The 27,719-nt window shown below is 36.3% G+C and overlaps 1 protein-coding gene across 5 annotated transcripts in view; it reads left to right on the forward strand.

Moving 5' to 3' along the window:
* Positions 1 to 2,025: 2,025 nt before the first annotated feature.
* Positions 2,026 to 27,719, forward strand: part of osbpl8 (oxysterol binding protein-like 8) — a 78,235-nt gene continuing 52,541 nt past the window's right edge. The window contains exons 1-2 of one of the 5 annotated variants that reach the window (XM_067391464.1): positions 2,026 to 2,339; positions 23,228 to 23,318. In XM_067391464.1, the coding sequence (XP_067247565.1) occupies positions 23,274 to 23,318 (45 nt within the window). In that variant the 5' untranslated portion in view covers positions 2,026 to 2,339; positions 23,228 to 23,273. Of the gene's footprint in view, positions 2,340 to 23,227; positions 23,319 to 25,061; positions 25,272 to 27,719 lie in introns of those variants that run through there. The other 4 variants (XM_067391462.1, XM_067391467.1, XM_067391469.1 and 1 more) reach the window with 4 other exon arrangements.

A 27,719-nucleotide genomic window follows, 5' to 3' on the forward strand; every position in this document is an offset into this window, starting at 1 on the left:
CAAGTGCAGCTCCTATCTCTTTGAATGGGGAAACATCAAATTCTCCAAAGCTGTTCGCCAACCTTTCGATTAAATGTCATATTTTAAGTCACCAATGAAATCTGACAACAACTGTCTCATAAATTTTGTTTCTAAACGCTCGAATCATGACAAAAACGATATTTTTCAGGCTGGATCAAGTTTATGCGCATGCGCAGTCCTAAATGTGCCTCTTGTGCCTCATTTCTGAGGCGCGAGTCTGACTGTTTCTATAGAAACCAGAGCTTCTAAAGGCCGCTGCAGTGACGCGATGACTTTACCAATCGGCGATTGGCATAATAATACGAGTGACACGTCACGTGTTATTCTATAGTCTTTGATTCAATACCTAATATGGAACATGCTAATTAGTCGATCTATACTGAAATGCGTAAAATAGATTAAAACGTGTATGTACAGTTAGCCGATAAGATAAATCGATTATATAAATTTAACCTATAAAACCAAGAATTACATTCCCAAATACCAAGGAGACATCTTTTCCTAATTACATACCAAAAAGAGCCATTTATATCAATGCACCAATGTATAATTGTATAAGAAATGTATAAGCAATTTTGGGGGTAACGCATTACAAGTAACTTGAGTTACGTAATCAGATTACTTTTTCAAGTAACTAGTAAAGTAACGCATTTACTTTTTCAATTTACAACAAAATATCGAAGTTACTTTTTCAAATAAGTAACGCAAGTTACTTTTTCACATTTATTGTGCGCTGTGTGAGCATGATGGTTATTGTAGTTTTAGACTAAATGTGAACATGCATTTACTCATCTCACTTGCACGAAAACATTAAGTATTCGTTGAAATGAATAAAAACAGTGAAATACAATCTCATAATTTTTGCAAACCTGTAATAATAAACTATATTAAATTACACAAATATACTTTATGTATTTAATCTCAATTATTAACCAATGTCTTTGCTGCTGACCTCCAATATACTTAATTCAAACACACTAGTAAGCAAAAAAATAGATTGGATTTAGAAATAAGAACGAGAACTTCCTTCTTCTGTGTCCTATTCTTCTTTAATCCAGAATGGCAGCACAGCTGAAAGGTTTGTTTAAGCTGCGCCCTCTACTGTACAGGCGTAAATATGCATTTCCTTCAGCCTGAGGCTTATTCATTTCACTTTTGGTGTGAAAGGCCCTTTTTGCCAAAAATATAACTTTTTTGTTGTTATTAAAAAAACAAACAAGCAAGCCCAGTGAGAAAAAGTAACGCAAAAGTTATGCAACGCATTGCTTTTCATAAAAAGTAACGGAGTAACGCAATATTGTAATGCAATTTACTTTTAGTAACTTTCCCACACTGTTTATAAGTGACCTAAAAACGATTTCATTCACTTCCCTGCTTTATGCATCAGCTTTACCTATAGTAATGTTGATGCATTACGTCATCGACCTACTTTGTCACTTTATATAAATATATACAGGTTTGTGCGTTTTAAATATTTTGCTCATCCTTCTGTCAGATGTTTTTGCTCTATTTGGACGATCACTACCACGTGATGGCAGCATTGCATTGCTTATATTTTTTTCTAGCCCTTTCCACGTTTATTAGTATGCCATATGTTAACCAAAATAAAAGTAATGTGAGTGAAAATGTTCAAATTATTTAGTTCATGTCCAAATAAACAGCATACTGCTAATATATGTGTAAAATATTTGCCTTTTTTTTTTTTTTTTTAAATAAATAAAAAAATATTTAAAAAAAAAATAAAAACAGTCAACACGTCAATCTTCAGTACCATTTTACTGGTTCTTTCACAACCCGTTAGACTTTTAATATGATTTTATTAAAGGCCTCTGGGTACGTAATAGACTCCGCCTAACGGTCGCCGCCTGTTCGCCTGAAAAACAGTCAACTGATCCGCGGTCTGCCTGAATGTTTATATCAAACTGACGTGATTACGCGTTCCATCTCAAAGAGCTGATTCCAGACCTGCTCTCGTTTGTTTTTTATTTTTAGCCCAGTCGAACGCCGATCCCTCGAGCGCGGCAGACATAACTAAACTAGAGGAAGGCTGAGGAAGGAAGACAGACGTGCGAGCGAAGGCTGGCAGTAGTATCGCACTTAATGGCTTTTATATCACAACAAAACGCGTTTATGGTTCACACTTAGATCGTTTCCTGCGTATGTAGGATTGATTTACGTCAGAATACGTCTGAGAAGTTTTAACCCGTTTACTGATGGACTGACAGACGGATTCTCCTCAGACGACGCAATTCACATTTCACCTCATTCTCTCAAGTAAAAGCCCGTGTTTTCCGTCAGGAGGACTTCAGACAGTTAAGGTTAGTTATAATGTTTTGTAATTCTGGATTTCCATACGAATAACCCGTAAACTGCTCTCCCGTGTGTCACTGCTCTCGCCACTGTGTCTTAAAACCTAGTGAGCTGCCTATCTAGAAAACATTTGAGCATCATCAGCGCGTGCAGCCTTTTTGGGCGGGAATCATTGACTTATGCAGTATATTTGAGCAATATAGACTCTCAAAATACAGTCAGCTGTCAACCTAGATTCTATTTTGGTCAAGAACAGCACGTGCACCATCACTATACAAATATACAATGGAAAAACATAGTAGTACCAGTGTTTTGGATACGTCCAATACCATGGTATTCTTTATATTCTACCTAGAATGCAACCCTAGTTAGGCAACCAACTTGATTTTGACGCATTTTGCAGATCTTTTTGATGGACGTATGCATGCATGGATGATCCACCATCATTTAGATGGGATTTTCAGTACATTTTAGATCTGAATGTCTTCAAACATGTTGTTTTCAGTCTGATTGCACTGAGCGTGTATGTTATGTAATAGCTAACGTGACATGCTCGGGCTGTTTTTGTGGTTAACATAAACAATAATATTTATGTGTTATTCAAATGTCTTTTATAAATATTTACAAGGGTCAACCAGAGTTTAAAAATACCATTGTTGTGAAAGTGCAATCATAATAAACGAATATGGAGTCTTTTTCAAAACCATGTATCACATTTTTTTTGGACAATATCATAATAATAATTACATTGCATCATTTTGAACACCAAATGACATGTGATTATGATAATCAAATCATGATGTATATCAAAGTACCATGTTATCATCATCTTCATCCAACGATAAACCATAGTACTACCTTATTACCGAATGTATTTATTTATAAAGGACCGTTTTAAACATATATTATCATGTTGGCATGAAATGTATTGGTTTATTTACCCAATATTTACCTTGTTCCACTGTGGTTTTCAATGTGATATTTGGTCTAATTAGCATAGAAGTAGCCTAATTAATGGATAACAACATATTACAGTACTGAATTACTATGTAATAACAATAATTGTGTCATTAGAAGCAGCCTCGCAAAATAATAAAAAATTAATTAGTGTTCAGTAACATGAACCATTTAATTTGACCACAAAACTTATTCTCATTTACACAGTTTCATTTTAGATCAGACGAGAACAGATACACGACCGCATCTCTTTTGTGTGTATCTCTGACCTTTGCGTAAAGGTTCATGTTTCCACTTTCCCCTTTAGAGGCAGATTGATGTTCAGAAACCCGAGCGCTCACTTCCACGTAGCTTTCTGTGCCACTATGCTGAAGTGAGCTTGAGAAATGCGGGGTGTATGTTGTATTTATTTAGCTGTAACATCTGCTATCTAAACATGTCACCCTAAACCTGTTATAAATATTTTTAGCGTGTGGTACACCAAACGCTAGTGTCCGACTCTGATATAGATCTGTGTTCAAGATCCAAAAATGTTTGTCTCATTGTCGGCGCATTATTCATCAGCAATTTCCCAACAGATCGTTTGCTTTGTAGGAAAGTGTGCATGTGTGCAACTCAAACAAAACATTACGAGAGACAGTGATCGTGATTTGCATGTCAAATAGAGTTTCCATTCCTGTGTTGTTGTGCGTTATTGACGCTGCTGGTGTGTTTGTCGCCTTATTTTGCATAGTGTTAGCAGCTGAGGACAGAATCCTAAGCGTTGTCCAACTATTTCTGGATATAATTGCATAGATTTTATACTGGATGCTAGAAGATCTAGTTCCTGACAAACTAAGGTTAATTGTTGGACTTCAAGAAACGTACAATGCGACCAGTGTAGTCTGATTCACAACAAATGACTCTTGTGATTAGTGATGCACCGATCTTGATTTTTCCTGGCTGATTCCGATTCTGATTCAGCTACGGTTCTTAGGCTTTGTTTAAGAAAATGTATTTGTTGTTTATTTGCTCTATAACAGGCCAAACAAACAACCACTGCATTTTAATCACGACTCAAGCAAAGATGCTACACGTGTAGCATGAGCAGTTGATTTTGATTTAAATTAGATTGCATAATTTCCAAATTTATAGCACAAACAGAATGGTCTGACTATCTTTGTGAAATGATGCTACACAAAACATAATCTAAAAAATGCTGGGTTAAAAATAACCCAAGTTGGGTTAAATATGGACAAACCCAGCGGTTGGGTTAAATGTTTGACCCAACCTGCTGAGTAGTTTTATTTAACCCAATTATTGTTTAAAAATGACTGTATTGCTCGCTTAAAATGAACCCAAAATAGGTTGGAAATTAACAGTTATTAATAAGTTTTATAAATAATAAACATTTCTAAACTCTAAAAAATGCTGGGTTAAAACAACCCACGTTGAGTTGAAAATGGACAAACCCAGCGATTGGGTTGTTTTAACCCAGCAGTTGGGTAAATGTTTGACCCAGCCTGCTGGGTAGTTTTATTTAACCCAATTATTGTTTAAAAACGTACTCTATTGCTCGCTTAAAATCAACCCAAAATAGGTTGGAAATTAAAAACTTTGGGTTAATTTTAAGCGAGCAATACAGTAATTTTTAAACAATAGTTGAGTTAAATAAAACTACCTATCAGGTTGGGCAAACATTTAACCCAACCACTGCACTCTAAAAATGCTGGGTTAAAAACTACCCATGCTGGGTAAAATATGGACAAACCCAGCAGGTTGGGTTAAAGGGCACCTATTATGCCCTCTTTCACAAGATGTAATAAAAGTCTCTGGTCTGGTCAAGTTTCAGCTTAAAATACCCCACCCATTTGGGGGTGAGCAAAAACATGCCTTTTACTATATTAATATATTACTGGCTAAAAAAAAAATCCAAAATTGGGTGAAAACAACCCAATCCCTGGGTTTGTCCATATTTAACCCAGCATTTTTTAGAGTGTGGGTCAAAACATCCCATTTGCTGGGCTAAAACAACCGAATCGCTGGGTTTGTCCAATTTCAAACCAACTTGGGTTGTTTTTAACCCAGCATTTTTTTAAGAGTTTGCTTATTAATAAATGTTCACCTTTTAATTATTATTGTTGCCTCTAGTAATTATGTGTCTGATTTTTAATTTCCAATCTATTTTGGGTTCATTTTAAGCCAGCCATATAGTAATTTTTAATCAATGGTTGAATTAAATAAAACTGTCCAGCAGGTTTGCATTTAACCCAACCGCCAGGTTAAAACAAACCATTTGCTGGGTTTGTCCATATTTAACCCAACCTGAGTTGTTTTTAACCCAGAGTTTACCTGCACAAAACAAAAACAGCAGATGGACAGAATGAAAATGTAATTTCACTCTCTGACAGTAGGTGGCGCTTATGGAACAGTTTCTTTGAGTACCGCTTTACACAAAGCAGCGCTGCACTTACAAACACTACTTTATACGGAGGTAAGAGGAAAAGAAAATGCATTTCTTTTCTTTTCTGTGTTTCTGAACACAGTCAGATCTCTTCAGAGATGCATTCATATAAACCCCCACCCTTAATTCAGCATTTGTATTTTTCTTCCAATATTTCGAGCATCTTGAACCGTAAGCTTGTTAACGTCCTGTAATATTTCCACGCAAATGACATTTTGGGAAATGATTGCAATGCAGTTTGTGCGTAAGTCCAGGACATTGATCGGCCAAAATAAAAACTACTTGATTCTCTATTTGTAATGAATCATTCAAAGGCACGTTTGTTAACAAATAACAATTGAATCTTACTAGTACCAAATGGCAATGACCAGCATACAAATTCACAGCTATTTTCGCCTGGTCATGAGGCTTGCGCTCAGGTGCAAACCCTCGGCACCCCGGCAGAGTCGCAACGCTTCATTTATATTAATGATCCGTCCCGCTGACATGGACACCCTTAAGGCTGTGTCCGTAATCTCTCAGTACTGCCTTCAGTTTTGCCTGGATACCAAATCAAATGGAGTTTTAATCCTCATTAAATCCGTCATCTTCATTATGGTTTCTCTTGTGTCCTTCACAAGGCTCTGAATGTCAAACCTAAGAGGGGTGTCTGAGATCTGAAGCGTCTCGTGATTTGAGAGGGTGAAGCTGGCCTGCGTGTCTTGGAAAATGTGTGAATCAGTGCTCTCTAGCTGTTTAATGAGAAGGATGCAGTTTGTTTTTTAATGGGTAGATTCATAAACGCAACATGATATGCTGGAAATGCTTTATTGTAACAAATAAAACCGAGATCAGGTGAGAACAGAAGCTGTTTCCTGTGTGAGATTTCAAAAGTCTTAAAACAGGAAATGCATAATAATCAGATTCAAACACATCTGAGATGAAGTGTTTAATGTAATAGAAACATTTCATTTGCATGAGTAGATTTTTAATTTTTCTGCAGAAGATGTGAGCGGTATTTGCCCGTATTTGCATGCTACTGCAATGCTACTTTTGCGTTTATTCATTTAGCAGATGCTTTTAGCTAAAGTGACTTACAAATGAGCATAAACACAAGTAATTTCTCATAACAGAGCCAACAATATTTGCAGTGCAAAATGCCAAGTTTCAAGAATAAGCTAGATTAGTCAAGTCAAGTTACCTTTATTTATATAGCGCTTGATTCAAAAGCAGCTTTACAGTGATAACAGGAAAATGATTCAATGATTAGTGCAGAAGTGAAGAGTTTTGTGTGTTATTAGGGCATCCTTGTATTGTTGCTAGGGTGTTATGGGTGGTTGCTAAGCGTTTTTTATAGAAACAACCTTTTTCAGAAACCTTGCATCTCTATATTTTTATTTATTTATTTATTATTATTGCTTTATAATTTATCACTATTGGTCAACCTTTACATCTGTCTGAAGTAGTGTTCAGCCAATCACAGACATATCTGTGCTGTTGAGCGGATTTATAAACACCTGATTGGCTCAACAGCGCTCTGTCAGGATTATGTCTGTTTTGCCTTTGCTTTTCTGATCTGTTTTTCTGTTCAGTTCATGTTTGAGTGTCATTGTTATCTCCTAATTAATTAGTTCACTTCTCCTTCGATGGTAACTGATTTGATTAGAGCCCTTTTTCAGGTGTGTCTTGTTAAATAGTCCTCTGTTCGCCCATTTATTTAAGCCCTCTGTTTCTGTCTGGTCTTTTGACTGCATTCACGTCACCGCGTAATTACCGTAATCTTGAAATAACAACACGTGACATTATATTCGAAGCTATTCATGTCCTCTGACTGGGAATTATGTGTTTCTATGGCACGACTATCAACGCCTAAATGAATCTACAGCGGTCAGGTGGTACACATGGGAGCTTTCAGAAAACTCCCAGCTTACAAACTGTAATTATGACCTCTACGAGGACGTGAATGCTTTTTATGAACCAGAATCTCGTAGTTACAGTAATTATGATATGATGTGAACGCACCTTTTGTCTAGTATTAGTTTGTATTTTCTTTTGCTATTCTCCTGTTTATTGTTATTATTAGTAGTATTGTCGTGCGCTTTATCTACAGCCACACATCGTGACACACTTTTAAAATTTAAGTACTGACTTGGTACCGAAGTCAGTACTTTTGACAGTAACACTAGTCAAACACTAGTGCAAATATTTAACCAATGAAAAGTATTAAAAAGAGCCATTGGATCCACAAACTGTCAGTCAAACCTCATAACTCCACCCAAAACTATCATGAATGAAAAGCCACACATACTTCTCTGCTTGTTTGCAATGCAAGGGTAAATAAAGAACTGGCTGTTTGAATATGTACAGCAGTTTCTTTACTCAAGAAACATATAAAGGCTAATGTTTTATGTATTTGAGGAGTGGAGAAGAGTATCTTAGTCTAGCATTTGTCATCGAGTCGTAGTCAATACTGTCTTGGCTGTGTGGAGTACTTCATCTTTTATAACATGAGATTTTGGCCAAATGACAGGATATACTGAGCACCCATAGAGCTACAATAAACTTTATAACCTGTAAGTTGATGAAAACGTAATTCGATGCACTTACTGCCTCAGATGCCGCCATTATAATGACAAAACGCATGTTTCGCTGGTCAAAAACCTTCTAACTCTATTTGACCTTGATTTTGGTAATAATGACACATGCAAGAGTCTGACCATGTATAAAGCCACAAAATCAACTTTGACAGCACAGTGTTTAATTATTTTAAAAATACCAATATATATATATATATATATATATATATATATATATATATATATATATATATATATATATATATATATATATATATTTTTTTTTTTTAAAGTAGCAGTTTTGGACGTGCAAGGTTTCCACCCGACAGCAACAAAATCTTGGACTATACGAAGATCAGATTTAAGATGGGATGTTTCTGCAACACAGCCTCGGGGTCATAAGTTGTTTGATTTATGATTAAGCACACAGCATGCCTTTTCTTGAGTCTGTTATTCTGCTGGCAGCTCGGTCTTGAAAAGAGTCTGTGCTGTGGTGTCAGCTGAGGTTAATGGTGTGGACTTTCCTCCAGTGAACTGAGCTTGTGTGGACAGAGCAGTAACTCAGAGCCGTGATGTCAGTGAGGAGTGAATAATGTGCGTTTCTCGACAGACATGTTGGACGAGGCACTTAGGCTATGTTCAGACTACAGGCAAATATGAGTTGTTGTTTTTTTTTTTTTTTATCAAATCAGAACTTTTCAGGCACACTATTAATTGCAACTAATCAAATAAGATTTGTGTGTCCAGACATAACTAACCTATTTGCTTTGGTAACAATGTAGCCGTACCCATGTATGAGATGAGGCTTTTCCAAACGGATGCAGGAAAAATAGAGGTGCATCATCTCGCTCTGCAAATAAGCACCCTGTCAAGTCGCTGTGCAGAACTCCTCCAGTGCACAGGAAAATGCTGAAATCTTTGGACATATCATTTGAACACTGTATGAATACTTTACGGCATTTCCATCACCAGGTTTGACGTTATTGTTGCATGTCACGTTGAGTGATGCAAGTTTGAAATCTGATTTGAGCAGCCAGAACGTCCAGACGGAGACTCATCTGTAAAAATCTGATTGGAATCGCATTTCAAACCACCAAAAAATCTATTTTTTTGTGCTGTCTAGACTTTCAAAAACCCATCTGGATAAAATTATTTTTATTTCAGGTGTAGTTTTAGTTTGTTTTTTATTTATTTCCAGTTAGCAGTTTTAGTGCTTCAACATTTCTGATTATCATTATCAATTTAGCCAAAGTTTTTCATCTTCTATTTATGGTTATTTTAGCTTTTTATTTCAATTAACAACGTTTTTAATAGTTTTAGTATTAGTTACCAGTTCACTGACCAATGGCAGATGGGGAGAGACTTTATTTTTGTCAATTCTGTTTGGTGTTTCTAATAGTGCATAAATGAGACACTTACTTTGTTAGCAATATATGACCTGCGTGAAAAATTAACCCAACAAAACATTCCTTTGCCAGTGTCTGTGCGCCAGTGATCGTGCCCTGACTGGTTAATCTGTGCAGTAAGGAGAAAACCTACTGAGACGTGTTTCTGCAATGCACTTTCAATCTACTTTGTTAAATATATTGTCATTGCTTAGCCTGAGGGTTTTGCTGAGATGCTTGAAAGAGAAAGAACAAAAGAAGAAGTCTGTAAAAAGATTCACCATCATAGTTTTCTCCTTGAGAATGACCTTAAATGAATCCTTTTCTTTTGGTTGTTAAAAGTAGATTTCAAACTACTAAAGTACATGAGATAGTATTTTACCTTCACTGTACCCTCTGGTTAATGGGTCAGTGTTTGTTAGTGTGGCTGAGGGACGAGCGGGTTACTTGACTTGTCATGTTAATGAGGTTTTGTTTCGACTGAAGGAATCCTGCTCTCCTACATGACACAGATTCCCAGTTGAGAGCTGTTGTTAGGGGCTCCTGGACATGTTCTGTGGGCTGAACTAAATATAGATCACTCGCAGAGGTAAACGGTGGGGAACACGGCCGACTGTGAGGAGAGGCATAGAGAGAGGAGGTGCACTTTTAAAAATAAAGGTTCTTTATTGGCATCAATGGCTCCATGTAGAACTTTTAACATTCATGTAATTTTTGCATTGCACAAAAGGTTCTGTTGTGGAAAAAGGTTCTTTTAGATTTTTAAAATGTTGTTCACACTAAGAAAAAATGGTTCTTTTAGAAATCTTCACTGATCGAAGATCTTGAACTTGACCGGTAGCCAGTGTAGAGAGGCGAGAGGTGAGTTGCAACTGTTCCAGAGCTGTTTTAGGCAAACCCAGATAGAGTGAATTACAGCAATCCAACCTTGATGTTATAAAAGCATGAATTACAGTTTCAAGGTCCTTCATAGAAAGCATCTTCTTGGTTCTAGCAATTGATCTTAGCTGAAAGAAATACAACGTGGGATCGCAAATAACACCAAACACCAAAAGACAAAACTGTTGGGCCAAAAACAATTATTTCAGTTTTATCACTATTTAACAAAAAAATTCCATCCAGCAAACAGATTAGACACAGAACAGTTGTTGTTTTAACAGGAAGATAAATCTGAGGGTTGTCGGCATAGAAATAATATGATAAATTGTGTTTCTGAATAATATGACCGAGATGGAAGCATAAGGCAAAAAGAAGAGGACCCAGAATAGAGCCCTGTGGAACACCATAGGAGATTTGAGCACGAGATGAGAAACATTTCCCCAAATTAACAAAGAAAGTTCTGTCCTTAATGTAAGATGCAAACCAATTCAGCATAGATCCCTGAAACCCAGTTACATGATCAAGTCTTCGTAAAAGGATGGCATGGTATACTGTGCCAAAATGCTGCACTTAAGTCAAAAAATAATGCTGCATTTAAATTTAAATACAGGAAGAACCTGGGTCAGGAGAAACTACAATATCCTAGGTTTGGGTACCGAACTCGGTACTTTTTTCGGCATTGAACGAAATACGTCGGTACTACAGAGTACCGATTCACATTAAATAAATTAGGGCAAATTTCAGTACCCAAGCACGCATCTGGGCACAAGAGGTTGGAGAAAGAGAGAGAGATACCATGCGACATCACCCCTGCAACTTGTTCAAACACAACACACTAGGCAATGGCTTCTTTTATTTCACAAAACTCGATGCAAACTGAGACAACGCTATTCGGTTGTTAAGTCTGACGTCACGCGGCAGCGCTTCTGGGTCCAAACGCTCTATCTCATACCACAAGAAAACAACAAACGGTGCTAACATACACACATGATATGGTGTAATACTACCAAAGAAATTATGATCATAACCTTTATCTCCATACCAAAATCCCAGATGGCCAGACAGTGATTCATCTTATAAATCGTTAATATATTAATGTCTGTGACGCTGTGAGCATGGAGACTGTTGTTTGAAATAAAGATAAAAACATAAAAACTCGAAACGCTAGCGTTGTTAATCTCATTGCGGACTTCAGCGCAGAAATCGCTCTATATTAAATAAAAAATGTTGAAATTGAGAGGTTTTTCACTGAAATAAATGTTTTTGTTATTACACAGTGAATAAAGTACCGAAAAAAAGTATCGTTTGGTACCGACACCAAATTTCAGGTCTTTTGGATTTTCACGTTCGCAATCGAAATGTATGCCACTGATAAGCATTGTAATTGCAGTATTACTGTACACATATCAATTAAACGCGCAGGTCTCCTCTCGTGCGTCCTCCTCATTGGACGAGGCAATATCACTTTTGTTTCGCTTTCAGATATCTATTTTATAGATGCCATCAATGCTTTTATCTTTCTAGATGTAATTACCAAAATCAAAGCAGTCCATAAACCTTGAATCCTCACGAAAACTTCGGTCAAGCCAGCTCGCGCGTCAACCTGAGAGATCAGCGCCCTAACCTTGACAAGTGGTCAAATTATCAATTTATGAATGGACAGTTTGGCTTGATTGACATTCGGGCATGATTTATATACCATCGACCTGTCCTAAAACGTTAGCACGCTTTGATCGATTGTTTGGAGATCGCGTGTTTCTCCGTTCGAAGCGCATTTCCTGTTCTTTACATTCGCGACAAAACAGTTGATTATTTATGAACGAAAGCGTGAAAAAACATGAAAATGGTCTCATTTGAAAGAAAATATCCAAAGCTAAAAGATGATATAGTGTGACTGATTGAAGCAGCCCGTATCAAAAGTGCGGGGGTCGATTTCTGTCTTTTCAAATCTGCGGGGGTCCTGACAACGGCACGCCTGTTCAGAACAACATTACGGGTCTCTCCGATGGTCTTTCCTCTACCTCCGCTCTGCTATTTATTTATTTTTGCTCCGCTCTGCTTCTTGCTCAACCGCGTGTTTTTATACTCAAACATCTCCGCGTCTCATTGACAGGCGTAATAGTCGAGCGACACAACGAATCGATAATGAAATTTGTTGCCAACTCTTTTAATAATCGAATTTTATCGATTATATCGATTCGTTGTTGCAGCCCTAGTAACCTTCAACAAGGCAGATTCAGTACTATGAAGTTCTCTAAAATGTGTCAAAAATATTAAAAGTACTCAGGACCAATAAAATCTGAGAATAGACAACTTTTGAAATGAAAGATAATTTAGAAATGGGTCTGTAGATATTCAGATCATGCTGATCAAGATGAATCTTTTTTTAACAACGGTTGGACTATGGCATGTTTAAAAGTGGGTGGTACAATTCCACTTGCTATGAAGCTATTGATAATATCAGTAACGTCTGGTCTGGTTACCGACATCCTTCCAAATATCTTCTTTTGTGCTCAGCAGAAGAAATAAATACCATACATGGCGCAAAAATGAAGTTGCATTAAAAATAGGGCACAGAGCATTTGTTTTATGGAGCAAACAGAAGGGTGTGCTGAATGCTTTACCTTGGGTGTGACTCTCTCTCTTTGCTGATGGGTTGGTATGACTGCTATTCCACACCTTCTGCCTCCCCTACAGCACTGAATAACCAAGTTTTGTGTGGCCTTTAAAGATGCCACTGACACATTGACACAAACGGATGATTGTTGTTCTCGCCGTCTGTCTTTAGTCGGCGTAATTGCGAGATTATTGCTTCGCCTCGGGCAGAGGTTTAAATTCTCTTTAATTGAAAACACGTTCAGGCCACTTTAAGACACATTGACGTGCACAGCTTCACTAATTGAATATTAAAGGATGAAGAGGCTGTTATTTGGTGGGAAATCTTTGTAAGTATTTGCAGCTGGTGCCCAGAGGTGAAGGATGTACGACGCAGTTTGGCTTTTGTGTGGCTCTTATTACATAATTCAATTTCCTGGCTCTGTTATTAAATGATACTGCTCATAAAAATGTCACATGGTGATGTCACAAGCCGGCTGGATGTTTGTCAGGGTGGGTGATTTGTGTTATCTCAAACTTCTGCCTTCTGGCATACGTGGAAGTTCACCTGAATGCCGATATTTCATTTACTATTTTGAAGAACCTCATTTTGTAATTGCTGTTACGCTGCATGACACTTTTAAAAAGCTTTTAATATTAAAGTGCTTCTCACTTTAGGCCAATAAGTTTTTGTTCCGTGCTCTTTTTCTAGTTCCTCTTCCTATCTTTTGGCTTTTAAACTTGTTGTTAGTCAAGCATTACTTTTGTTAAAGGGGTTGTTGATTATGATTTCACTTTTTTAACTTCAGTTAGTGTGTAATGTTGCTGTTTGAGCATAAACAACATCTGCAAAGTTACGACGCTTAAAGTTCAATGCAAAGAGAGATATTTTCTTTTACAGAAATTGCTTTTTAAGGACTACAACAAATGACTGGTAGGGACTACAACGAGCTTCTTCCCGGGTTAATGACATTGCTAAACCTAAAATGTACATAAAAGTTTTAACTTTTTCCTGAGTCTCTCCATCAGTGTCGACTCCGGTTCGAACAATGTAAGGCTGAACACCGTTACAGACAATTAGGGCTGTCGCGATAACCGCAATATCGTAATACCGCGCTATTGACAAGCCAACCGCAGAGGACTGCAAAAACTGCTGCAACCGCGATATTTGCATGTTATTTTTTGAAAGATTATGTCCTTCTCGTTTTAGACTTCATGCATGTGTACTAAATATTAAATAAGTTAATAATAATAGCATAATGTGTATTTTGGTGATTTGTACTGAGGCTCCGTAGATTTGCACTAAACAAGCCTAAACGGACAGTGAATGTGAGAGAGATCAACTGAGCGCATGCAATTACCTGTCCTTCAGGCCGAGACATATATATTTGTGAAAAAAGGCTGTGTCCAAGGATAGCGAAATCTCTGCCTTAGCATCGATTACTAGTCAGCTGAGCATTATAAAGTGGCACTCAAAGTTAAAATGATTTCAATAGCTTGTTTCTTTACATCTCTCTTCGAATGAATCAGTGGTTTTGAGTGTGTAGTTGAATGAACGTTTTAAAGACTCAAAGACAGTCCCTTGTCGCCACCTTGTGGCGCAACAATGTAACTGTACTGACTGACAGCCCATCTAGAACTCGCAGAGATGAGTAGTTCTGCTTATACTCATGAAATATCAGCAGAAAGTCTCTTGTTTAATCAGATTCAATTGTCAGGTTTATGTTCTGTAATGTAGACCCTTATTTTGACATTCTCTTCCTCACTTCCTGTTTTGAATATGACCTCATTATACAGATTATATATATATATATATATATATATATATATATATATATATATATATATAAAATACACACACAAACACAATTTGTCGGTAATACCACATATCGCACTATTGAGCCACTCAAAAATACCGCAAGGGAAATTCCTTAACAGCCCTACTGACAATCCTCATTTTGGCTGCGTGAGATTCTCCAGCTTTGTTGTTGTTGAGCAACCAAAGCATGAGCTGTTAAAGCTCTGCCCTCTTCTGGAAAGGGGGCTGGGAGCAGCAGCTCATTTGCATTTAAAGGGACACGCGGCGTGTTTTTGCTCACACCCAAATAGGGGCAGATTTCACAAGCTATAATAAATGATCTGTGGGAAACTTCACAGACACATTCTGGGGACACCAGAGACTTATATTACATCTTGTGAAAATGGGCATTAGGTCTCCTTTTTTAAGATTTAATGCAAGTATTAAACTTTGGTGCACAACTCCTTAGGCATTTTGTTTCTTTTTTGTGATTACTAAAAACATATTTACAGAAGTTTTTATACAAATCATGATCTGTGGGAGAAATGACTCATTGTCTCCTCCTGGTACAAAAACACTAGAAGGTCTTGAAAGTTAAGCCACTTAAAGTCATATAACAGTTGTCTAGTGGTCTGTTCATTATAAGATTGAATTAGATTTAGTCGACACTTGTTTATCCCTCGGCTTAGCTGTTTTGCGTGCTCTATAAATGCTTCAATGTTGAGAGACGGTAATACGGTAGTTTTTGAAGAACATTTCATGATAACAATCAGGGTGTCTAACTGATGAGGTTACGTCATGGAAACCCTCTCTGATGTGGACAGAGACTTCTACTCCTTAGTAACACAGATCTGACCCGCTAATCTGTCTAAGCCTGGTGCTGAAAAGAGAAGGAGAGTGAGAAAGCAAGAGAGTGACAGCGGCGTGCTGACAGGCTGCAGCGGCCGCATATCATCAGCTCTGTGGAGTGAGCAGTGTGTCGAACTGAGAGGTGGAAGGTTCAAGGGTTTATTCATGGACCATCAGCACTGGGGCCTTGAGAAAGACGTGACGTTGCTATAAATCACTTCGGATAGAAAATATAAAAATATAAAACATAAAATAAAAGAGAAATTAATTGTGTGTAGTAATTGTACTTTGTTAAATCAATAACATTACTAACAGGTTTTTTTTTCATAACAAAGAATATGAATTTTTATTTAATATTATTTTCCAAAAAATGAAATAAATTGTGTATAATTTAAATAATGAATATTTAATAAATAAAATTATTAATAATAAACATTTGACAATTAATAATAAATAAAATAAATGCATATATTCATGTATAATTCTATACATAAAACATGTAATTAAAATAAAATAAACAAATAAAACATCTACTTTTATATATATATATATATATAAGAAATAAAATGTAATATAATAGAATATATACAGTGTGTGTATATACATATTTAAAGTATTTATTTTTTATAAATTTTTATATATATATATATATATATATATATATATATATATATATATATATATATATATATATATATATATATATATATACACACACGCACACTATTATTTTAAATTTTATTTATTATTAATTACATATTTTATTATTATTTATTTTATTAATTATGTATTATTTAAATATATATATATATATATATATATATATATATATATATATATTTAAATATTACATATATAATAAAATAAATAATAATAAAATATGTAATTAATAATAAATAAAATTTAAAATAATAGTGTGCGTGTGTGTATATATATATATATATATATATATATAATAATTCATATTTATTATATATATTATGCGTGTACATATTAATAAACATTATATATATTACTCGTTTCATGCAAAGAGGTTAGCCGCTATTAGCAAGTGTCATGTATAAATATGATAAGTATAGGTATAAAAATGGCAAAAACAGCCTGTGTAATTGCATTATTAGTGATCTTCAGAGGAACAATGCTGCAGATATGTACAATATGACTCATTAAGCATATTATCAGACTCTGATCTAAATGAACATATGAGTTTCTATGGTTGTGTGAATCCATATGGGGCAGTATGTGTGACACAAGGTGGTTTGTTCAGCATGTCGGTGGGGTAGATGAGTCGCTTGAGCTCAGAGGGAGTCTGGTTAGAGATGTGTGAAAAGAAGATATTTTTACTGAAACACACACTCCTTTTATCTACTGCTGCCACCTGGGCCAGACACACTCATTTTGAGAGGAACAGCACAATAATAGAGAGGGATTGTGTTGAAGAGCTGAGAGACTTATTAAATTGTCTTTCAGTAAGGTAATCAAGCACTCAAATGAATTACAGCTGGTTGTTTATTTAGAGGAATAATATAGTTAGTGGTACCTGTTGTGGTATGAGTGACACACATTGCCTGAATTTTACAGTTCGTTGAAAAAATCGCACACATTACTTTAGGGCATATGCATATTTTTGTCCATAGGAATGTAATAAGATGCTCTTTACCCTATACATCTAATTTCAAGCATATAAGGTAACCAAAGGCTCTGATATACTTGATGTGAAATTGACGAACAAACTGATGTGACGTAATTTTGAACAAAATCAGGCGAAATCAAGAAAGTTTGTTTTGGGAGTTCGAAACAGCTTGTCAAAGCTTGCTTTAGGCTGTGTGTCCACCAAAGCATTTTTTCCAGTGGGTAACGTACTTTTCCAATTGTTTTCGCTGTGTTTTTTAAACGCCAGGAGCGTAACGAGGCACTGCACGAAGGTCACCGAGAATTGAAGAATGTTCAACTTTGAGTAAAACGCTGCGCTAATCGCTGTCACTTTTTAGCCAGCCGTCCAATCAGAATGGAGAAGGGGCGGGACAAGTACATCACTGACCAACTGTCACAACATTCTTGGATGAGATGGATGAGAAATTAATATTGCTGGTCTCCAAACTTAACATGTAAATCACTCGCGCTTAACGCTTCATTCACGTCTGGTGTGAACGCACCATAAGGCCCTGTTTACATCTGGTACTAAAAAGTGTTTTCATCAATCAGATCACAAGTGGACGACGCTAAATACAGGTGTAAACGGGGTCTAAAATGTTTTGAGCTTTCGATCACTTTCAGATTTAGATGAAACCGGATTGCTTTCATAGTGTAGACACACATGTGTTCGAAAATTGTAGCTTTCCTGTAGCTCAGTGGTTAGCATGGCACTAGCAATGCCAAGGTCATGGGTTCGATCCCAGGGATTGCACATACTCAGATACAAATGTATAGTATAATGCAATGTAAGTCACTTTGGATAAATGCGTCTGCCAAATGCGTAAATGTAAAACCTAAGTTTGGTTGGAAGACGAAAAACAAACCAAAGCACAATGTTCTCTCACCACTCCTGATTTCTAACACACACTCACAGCGATTGCCGCTGCTGCTCTGCATATGTTTTTACGTCGTCTCCTTTTGCGCTTATACGTAAATTGCGTGAACTTATTCTGTCCATTAGATTGATAGATTAAGATTTAAGATCCCACATAAGATTTGAATAAAACCCATACATTTACCCGCCCATAGACCCTTCCCTTTGAAGAAATCATGACAGCAGTGGTTGAAAGAGGACAAAAGCGACGGATTGAAATACCAGGTGTAAATGGGAATCTGTCTCTCTCATCAACTTGTGATCCGATCGACAAAAACGCATCTTAATACCAGTGTAAACAGGGCCTAAAATATAAGCGGACACTCTGTAACCATCTGTGGAGTAAATGCTGTTAAAGACAAAACCCTCTAGCTGCTGCAGAGAAACTGGGTCATGCAGATTGAATCAAATTAGACTGTCTACCTGAATGTTTTTATTGCTCTGCTGTGGCAGTAGGTTGGACATTTTCTCTCATGGAACCACAGCGATCTGGATCTGCTCACAGATCTGACGTCTCTCATGAAGTTCTCAGAGTTTATCTCGTATGTTCTCACAGATTGAGTGTTATCGTGTAGGTGGGAGTGTTGACGGTGACAGGCTGCCACCTAGACTTCTGTCTGTGGGAACATTTACAGAAAGGTTTTGGATTTTTGCTTTATTACTCAGTGTAAAAACACAAACCTTATTAAGGAATATTTTGAAACGATGCTGTTTGTTGTCTTCCTCTCTTCTGGATTATTTTCACCCATTGTGGTTTTACTTCTGCAAACAGATTTTCCGTTTCCAGTTTTAGCATTTCTTGATTCTCTTTTTTTCCACTTTTGTGGTTTGTTCTAAAAGCAAAAGGCCTAAAATTAATTTCTTGTGTGTGTGTGTGTGTGTGTGCGTGTACTCATTTTGCTTGTCCCTCTTATCTGACACACCCATTTCAGGTCTTTGAGTCTCTACTAACAAGTTGATTCAGGTGTGTTTAATAAGGAAAACATACAAAATCTTCAGAGTTGGTGGTAACCACTGAACTAAACCAACTAGTTCTTGTCGTACACCAGTGTTTCTACACCCTGACAGGACATCAATAACTCAAATAAAGACTAAATGTCCTTGGAAAATTGCATTGAGGGATCAATAAGAAGAAACAGCCACCAGGGATTTTTTTCTTTGTCCACATGGTGCTTCAGACTGCTTTTTAAGGTCAAACAACAGCACTCCATTTTAATGTGACATGACTTGAGAGTGTTAAGACAGAGATATTTCAATAGCGTCTCTAATATATGATTTGGGAGGTTTGATTCATTTTCCTGAATCAGTTTGTAACAACCCAAACACTGGGTTGTTACGTCTGACCCAGGATCTGGGTAACACAAAACTACCCAAACACTGGGTTGTTACATCTGACCCAGGATCTGGGAAACACAACTACCCAAACACTGGGTTGTTACGTCTGTCCTAGGATCTGAGTAACACAAAAACTACCCAAACACTGGGTTGTTACGTCTGACCCAGGATCTGGGAAACACAACTACCCAAACACTGGGTTGTTATGTCTGACCCAGGATTTGGGAAACACAACTACCCAAACACTGGGTTGTTACGTCTGACCCAGGATCTGGGTAACACAAAACTACCCAAACACTGGGTTGTTACGTCTGTCCTAGGATCTGAGTAACACAAAAACTACCCAAACACTGGGTTGTTATGTCTGACCCAGGATCTGGGAAACACAACTACCAAAACACTGGGTTGTTATGTCTGACCCAGGATCTGGGAAACACAACTACCCAAACACTGGGTTGTTACGTCTGTCCTAAGATCTGAGTAACACAAAATTACCCAAACACTGGGTTGTTACGTCTGACCCAGGATCTGGGAAACACAACTACCCAAACACTGGGTTGTTATGTCTGACCCAGGATCTGGGAAACACAACTACCCAAACACTGGGTTGTTACGTCTGTCCTAGGATCTGAGTAACACAAAAACTACCCAAACACTGGGTTGTTATGTCTGACCCAGGATCTGGGAAACACAACTACCCAAACACTGGGTTGTTACGTCTGACCCAGGATCTGGGAAACACAACTACCCAAACACTGGGTTATGTCTGTCCTAGGATCTGAGTAACACAAAAACTACCCAAACACTGGGTTGTTACGTCTGTCCTAGGATCTGAGTAACACAAAAACTACCAAAACACTGGGTTGTTATGTCTGACCCAGGATCTGGGAAACACAACTATCCAAACACTGGGTTGTTACGTCTGACCCAGAAGCTGGGTAAAACAAAAACTACCCAAACACTGGAAATATAACCCAAAAAATGACCCAAAAGGCTCAACCCAGGACTTGGGTAGAAAAAATTATCAAAGATTTTTAGAGTGTACATTTTATTGTATGTATGTATGTATTGTATGTACTATATTTAACATTTTGAAGTGAATTGACTACAGTGGCTTTTTGATCAATATTGGTTTCTTTATTTATTTGTGCCATTTCTGAGCAAATGCATATATTGAAATATTGAAGTTTCAGCAATATTACCCAACCCATGCATAAGGAAATCTGAAGGTTTGCGCTTTCGGTGACTGAAATTAGCATTGTAAATGGGCAGAATAGGTGTTAGATAAACAGAGGGGCGTTTAGAGAGCTAAATATTCCTCACCGCTCCTGGTAGCTGGACTGCCCGCTGCTTCAATCACCGTTCTCAGACTAGTGCGCCCCTCCACAGCCTTTCACCTGCACCGGCTTTGTGTTTCACTGAACGCATTGAAGTTTCCTTTGAAGTCGCGCCTGCAGCTGTTTCCATTCCCTTTGGTCTGCAGAGAGTGTGTGTGTACGTGCGGACCATTATCTCCGGCCGATGTGTTTCAGTCACAGGCTCTGGATATTTCCCAGCAGTTGTGTGATTCATATTCAGTTTCAAGAGGCATGAATGTTGATTCAGTAGCATGTCGGTACACGGTTGTCTGCCAGTTTCTGGTTGCATCCCGCTGGCGTGTTAATTTGACAAGGTCTCTCTAGAAGTCACACACACATTGTGTTGACCAGTCAGTAAGCTGTGACTCTCAAACAATTTTATATCCTGGTCTGAGACTGGAAACAACCTACATATGGGAAAGATCTGACAAACCGGTGAAAAGTTTGGATTAATACGTTTTTAATTATTTATTTTATTTATTTATTTATTTTTTCATGTTTTTGAAAAAAGTCTCTAATGCTCAGCAAAGCTGCATTTATTTGATCAAAAATGCAGTAAAAATGCATAATATTATTAGAAATTAAAAACCCTTTTCTATTTTAATATATTTTAAAATGTAATTGTCATATTAGAATGATTTCTGAAGGATCATGTGACACTGAAGACTGGAGTAATGATGCTGAAAATTCGGCTTTGATCACTGGATATAAATTACATTTTTCAATATATTAAATTAGAACATCATCATTTTTAAATTGTAATAATATTTAATTGTTTTTACTCTTTGCACAAATAAATGCAGCCTTGGTGTGCTTATGAGACCTCTTTCAAAAAACATTAAAAATACCCTTTGACTAGTATTATATACACAATAAAAAGGCAAGAGGACGTCAGGTCAGTTAAAGGGTGTAAATTGAGCCGTATCACGCCACACTGTTACAATTTCACAGCCTGCAAGGCCTCCTGGACCGTCTCTGCTTTCTCTCCATCGTTTTTTCCCCCTCCATGACCTACTTTGCTAATTATAGATCAAAAGTTTCCGCTAGTGAAAGTTTGGTCTGAGCAGTTGACAGGCCATGCGTTGAATCCAGGTCTGTGTGCCACCTGAGGATGCTTATGCTGCTTATTCTCACTGTGTGGGCTGTTTGACTGTGTGATAGTCGAGATAAAGAGGCAGTTATAACCGAGAAGAAGAGCAAATGATCTGAAGAACCTGCTTGACGAGTGTTTGAGCTCGTCTGCGTCAGATATTGTCATGAAATATGCTGGAAAAGTAGTGGCAACTGTCAAGAAATGGTCTGTAATTGTCCAGACTAGCAAATATGTGAGGAATTTTGCTAAAAAAAAACCTGCTGGGTTGCTTTAAATGCCAGTGTGATGGTTTCATCCTGTCTTAAAAGGGCTGTTTTAAAGGGGACCTATTATGCCCCTTTTCGCAAGATGTAATATAAGTCTCTGGTGTCCCCAGAATGTGTCTGTGAAGTTTCAGCTCAAAATACCCCACAGATCATTTATTATAGCTTGTCAAATTTGTGAGCAAAAACACGCCGTTTTTGTGTATGTCCCTTTAAATACAAATGAGCTGCTGCTCCCCGCCCCCTTTCCAGAAAAGGGTGGAGCTTTAATAGCTCGTGATTCGGTTGCTCAACAACAACAAGAGAAAATATCTCCCTTTGCATTGAACTTTGAGCTTCGTAACTTTGCAGATGTTGTTTATGATCAAACAGCAACATTACACACTAACTAAAGTTAAAGTGAAATCATAATCAACAACCCCTTTAATTGAGAAGAAAATAATCATCTGAAGCACCTGCATGTCGAGTGACATCAAGCTTCAAATAAGGGCCATATGCGCCAGATATTATAAAGAAGTACGTTAATCGTCAAAAGGGTCTGTAGTTGTCTGGAGACTACCAAACGTGAGATAACAAACTGTGGTTGGTTGCTTTTAATGCCAGTTTCTGTTGGCGTACTGTTTTTTGCATGATAAAATGTAGGGAAGCATTCAGTTTCAGACACAGTGCAAGTATACGATTCTTTAATAACAATTCTCATTTTTGACTGAACTTTTACTTTAATTATGATTTAAGCAGGTTGGCTAGCCTAAATCAGCAGTCATAAACATGCATCGTAGTATAATTGTTAAAAGTAAGTATGTTTGTGTCTCCACAGACATGCAGATCTGTGAACAGCGTTGACCGGCGGTCTCTGGAGAAACATGGAGTCTTGTGCCGAGTCTCAGGGTGATCCTGAGAGAGCTCAGGTGAGCGCTCACACGCACACACATATGCATTATGGGAATATAATGAGCCATTAGAGCTCACATAAGCATGTATCGGCCTTCACAATGACAAGAACAAAGCTAACACTGCTGACACCAGACACACTTTAAAATCACCACACTTTCTCTCCCATTAGCGACTACAAAAGACAGAAATACACCTCAGCTGTCAGTGTTTGAGAGCGAGCCTGTGAATAATGAATAGTACAAATAACTAATGCATGCTGGGATACTTCTTACTACCCCAAATAATATATTTAATAACATCTATAAAATGTTAAGCCCCTTTTTTTATTACTGTGTTGTGTAAAATTATTTGCCTGTACCTATAATGATTATATTGCAATTATATATTTTTCAAAATATATATTTAAATTAAGAGAAGCATTTATCATGGTAGAATTTATTGCACTGCATTTAATGAATGCTAATAAATTTTTTAAAGATTAAAAATCTTTAAGTACAAAACAATACTGTTATATGAATACGAATCACTTCAGGTAAAAGATGATATATGTAATTTTTGGGATTGCAATAATCAAAATTCATGGTTAAAAATCTTAATTGTCATGAAAATAATGTCACATTGCTTTTGATCAGAAAAAACAAGAAGCACATATTGAGCATTTGCATTTGCATTGCGTTTCTGGTTATTTGCTAGTGTGCAAACTGCCAGTGAATCCTTTCACACACAAGCCTCAGGTGTTACCCACCATGCACCTGTAAGCCACATACACAGAAGAGCTTTCTGTCACTTTCATTAACCTAAATAAATGTCTGTTGAGCAGGAAATGTGTAGGTCTTGTGTAAGTATTTACTTTATTCATGAGCCATTAAAGCCGTTTGCAGGAACAAGAGCTATAAGGGGTTTGTTTGTTTGTTGTTAATTACAGTAAAGTGTGGTTTATATTCCTCCAGCTCCATTTGCTTCACACGTGTCAGAAAACATCACTTCGTGTATTCCCAAAGATTTAGTGTCCACATTGAGATCAGATCTTTAGCTCTCTGGTGGGAGTGAAGGATGTCACTGTGCACCAGACATTTTACTGGTTCCCTGTAAATGGGATGTAATTGCACCATCCATCCATCCATCCATCCATCCCAGTGTTGTCAAAAGTACCGACTTAGATATCAAATACTGTTGAGTGGATTCGTAAACACCTCTGATTGGCCATTGTGTTCACAAGCTCAACAGATAAGTCTGTGATTGGCTACAATGATTAACTTGAACTTTTGTTTTTGTGAGATTCATCTGTACTCTAACAATTTATTTTTTTTAATTAATTTATTTTTTTACAGTGTTTTAGCACTTTTCAGTTTTATTGTCATTCCAGTCCTCGATTCTCTTCAGGCTGCTGTTCTTTGTTGTTAATGGGCGCATAATGTAATAGTAATTGATCAGCCATGACGCCTAAATTGGATTGAAAATAAGAATCGACTGGCATTATTACTCCAGTGCTTTGAGTTATAAAGCTCACACCCTTCCTGCCTGAATCATCTGAACGTAGAGAGACACGATGAGCTGTAAAAGTCTGCAGTGATGTAAAATACAGCTATTTTATGACATCTGCTGGATAAATCAGTAAACCTTGACCCGAGAGCCAGACCTTATTTACAGGATCGTTTGTCATACTTTCGGTCTGAGCTCTATCCCGAGATTCACCATTAACTGTTACTGGAGCTCAGTTTGTGTGTTCTTGTTTGTTGACTTCTTCCTATATTCACAGCCTGGTCTGCTGAAGTGAGACTGTGTAGTTTCCGTTTACATAGACCGTATCAACATTTCCTTGAGTTGCACAATGAATTTACAGTTTCTATAACTAAAAAATAGTCAGTGTTTTATTTAATTTAACATTTTATATATGTTTGTTGACATTCAAACGGATGTGAAACTATGGAAGCTTTTTTCCGCCACTAAATAAAAAAATAAAAAAGGTAAGTGCAACGACTAAATCTTACAATTCTGACTTTTTTTCTCACAATTCTGACTTTATATCACGTAATTCTGACTTTATATCACGTAATTCTGACTTTATATCACGTAATTCTGACTTTATAATCACGTAATTCTGACTTTATATCACGTAATTCTGACTTTATATCTCGCAATTCTGACTTTATAACACGTAATTCTGACTTTATAACACGTAATTCTGACTTTATAACTCGCAATTCTGACTTTATAACTTGTAATTCTGACTTTATATCACGTAATTCTGACTTTATAACTCGCAATTCTGACTTTATAACTTGTAATTCTGACTTTATATCACGTAATTCTGACTTTATAACTCGCAATTCTGACTTTATAACACGTAATTCTGACTTTATAACTTGTAATTCTGACTTTATATCACGTAATTCTGACTTTATAACTCGCAATTCTGACTTTATAACTTGTAATTCTGACTTTATATCACGTAATTCTGACTTTATAACTCGCAATTCTGACTTTATAACACGTAATTCTGACTTTATATCACACAATTCTGACTTTATATCACGTAATTCTGACTTTATATCACTTAATTCTGACTTTATAACTCTATAACTTGTTATTCTTACTTTATATCACGTAATTCTGACTTTATAACTCACAATTCTGACTTTATATCACGTAATTCTGACTTTATAAATTGCAATTCTGACTTTATCTCACAATTCTGACTTTATAAATTGCAATTCTGACTTTATCTCACAATTCTGACTTTATATCACGCAATTCTGACTTTATAACTTGTAATTCTGACTTTATAACTCGCAATTCTGACTTTATTTCATGCAATTCAGACTTTATAACTCACAATTCTGACTTTATATCTCACAATTCTGACTTTATATCACGTAATTCTGACTTTATATCTCGCAATTCTGACTTTATATCACGTAATTCTGACTTTATATCTCGCAATTCTGACTTTATATCACGTAATTCTGACTTTATATCTCGCAATTCTGACTTTATATCACGTAATTCTGACTTTATATCTCGCAATTCTGACTTTATATCACGTAATTCTGACTTTATAACTCACAATTCTGACTTTATATCTCGCAATTCTGACTTTATATCTCGTAATTCTGACTTTATATCTCGTAATTCTGACTTTATATCTCGCAATTCTGACTTTATATCACGTAATTCTGACTTTATAACTCACAATTCTGACTTTATAAATTGCAATTCAGACTTTATATATTGCAATTCTGACTTTATCTCACAATTCTGACTTTATAACTCACAATTCTGACTTTGTATCACGTAATTCTGACTTTATATCACGTAATTCTGACTTTATATCTCACAATTCTGACTTTATATCACGTAATTCTGACTTTATAACTCACAATTCTGACTTTATAAATTGCAATTCAGACTTTATATATTGCAATTCTGACTTTATCTCACAATTCTGACTTTATAACTCACAATTCTGACTTTGTATCACGTAATTCTGACTTTATATCACGTAATTCTGACTTTATATCTCACAATTCTGACTTTATATCACGTAATTCTGACTTTATATCTCGCAATTCTGACTTTATATCACGTAATTCTGACTTTATAACTCACAATTCTGACTTTATATCTCGCAATTCTGACTTTATATCACGTAATTCTGACTTTATAACTCACAATTCTGACTTTATATCTCATAATTCTGACTTTATATCTCGTAATTCTGACTTTATATCTCCCAATTCTGACTTTATAAATTGCAATTCTGACTTTATATATTGTAATTCTGACTTTATAACTCGCAATTCTGACTTTATTTCATGCAATTCAGACTTTATAACTCACAATTCTGACTTTGTATCACGTAATTCTGACTTTATATCTCAAAATTCTGACTTTATATCACGTAATTCTGACTTTATATCTCGCAATTCTGACTTTATATCACGTAATTCTGACTTTATAACTCACAATTCTGACTTTATATCACGCAATTCTGACTTTATATCTCGTAATTCTGACTTTATATCTTGCAATTCTGACTTTATATCACGTAATTCTGACTTTATAACTCACAATTCTGACTTTATAAATTGCAATTCAGACTTTATATATTGCAATTCTGACTTTATCTCACAATTCTGACTTTATAACTCACAATTCTGACTTTGTATCACGTAATTCTGACTTTATATCATGTAATTCTGACTTTATATCTCACAATTCTGACTTTATATCACGTAATTCTGACTTTATAACTCACAATTCTGACTTTATAAATTGCAATTCAGACTTTATATATTGCAATTCTGACTTTATCTCACAATTCTGACTTTATATCTCACAATTCTGACTTTGTATCACGTAATTCTGACTTTATATCACGTAATTCTGACTTTATATCTCACAATTCTGACTTT

The sequence above is a fragment of the Chanodichthys erythropterus genome, chromosome 8, assembly GCF_024489055.1.
Source record: "Chanodichthys erythropterus isolate Z2021 chromosome 8, ASM2448905v1, whole genome shotgun sequence".
Taxonomy (NCBI): domain Eukaryota; kingdom Metazoa; phylum Chordata; class Actinopteri; order Cypriniformes; family Xenocyprididae; genus Chanodichthys; species Chanodichthys erythropterus.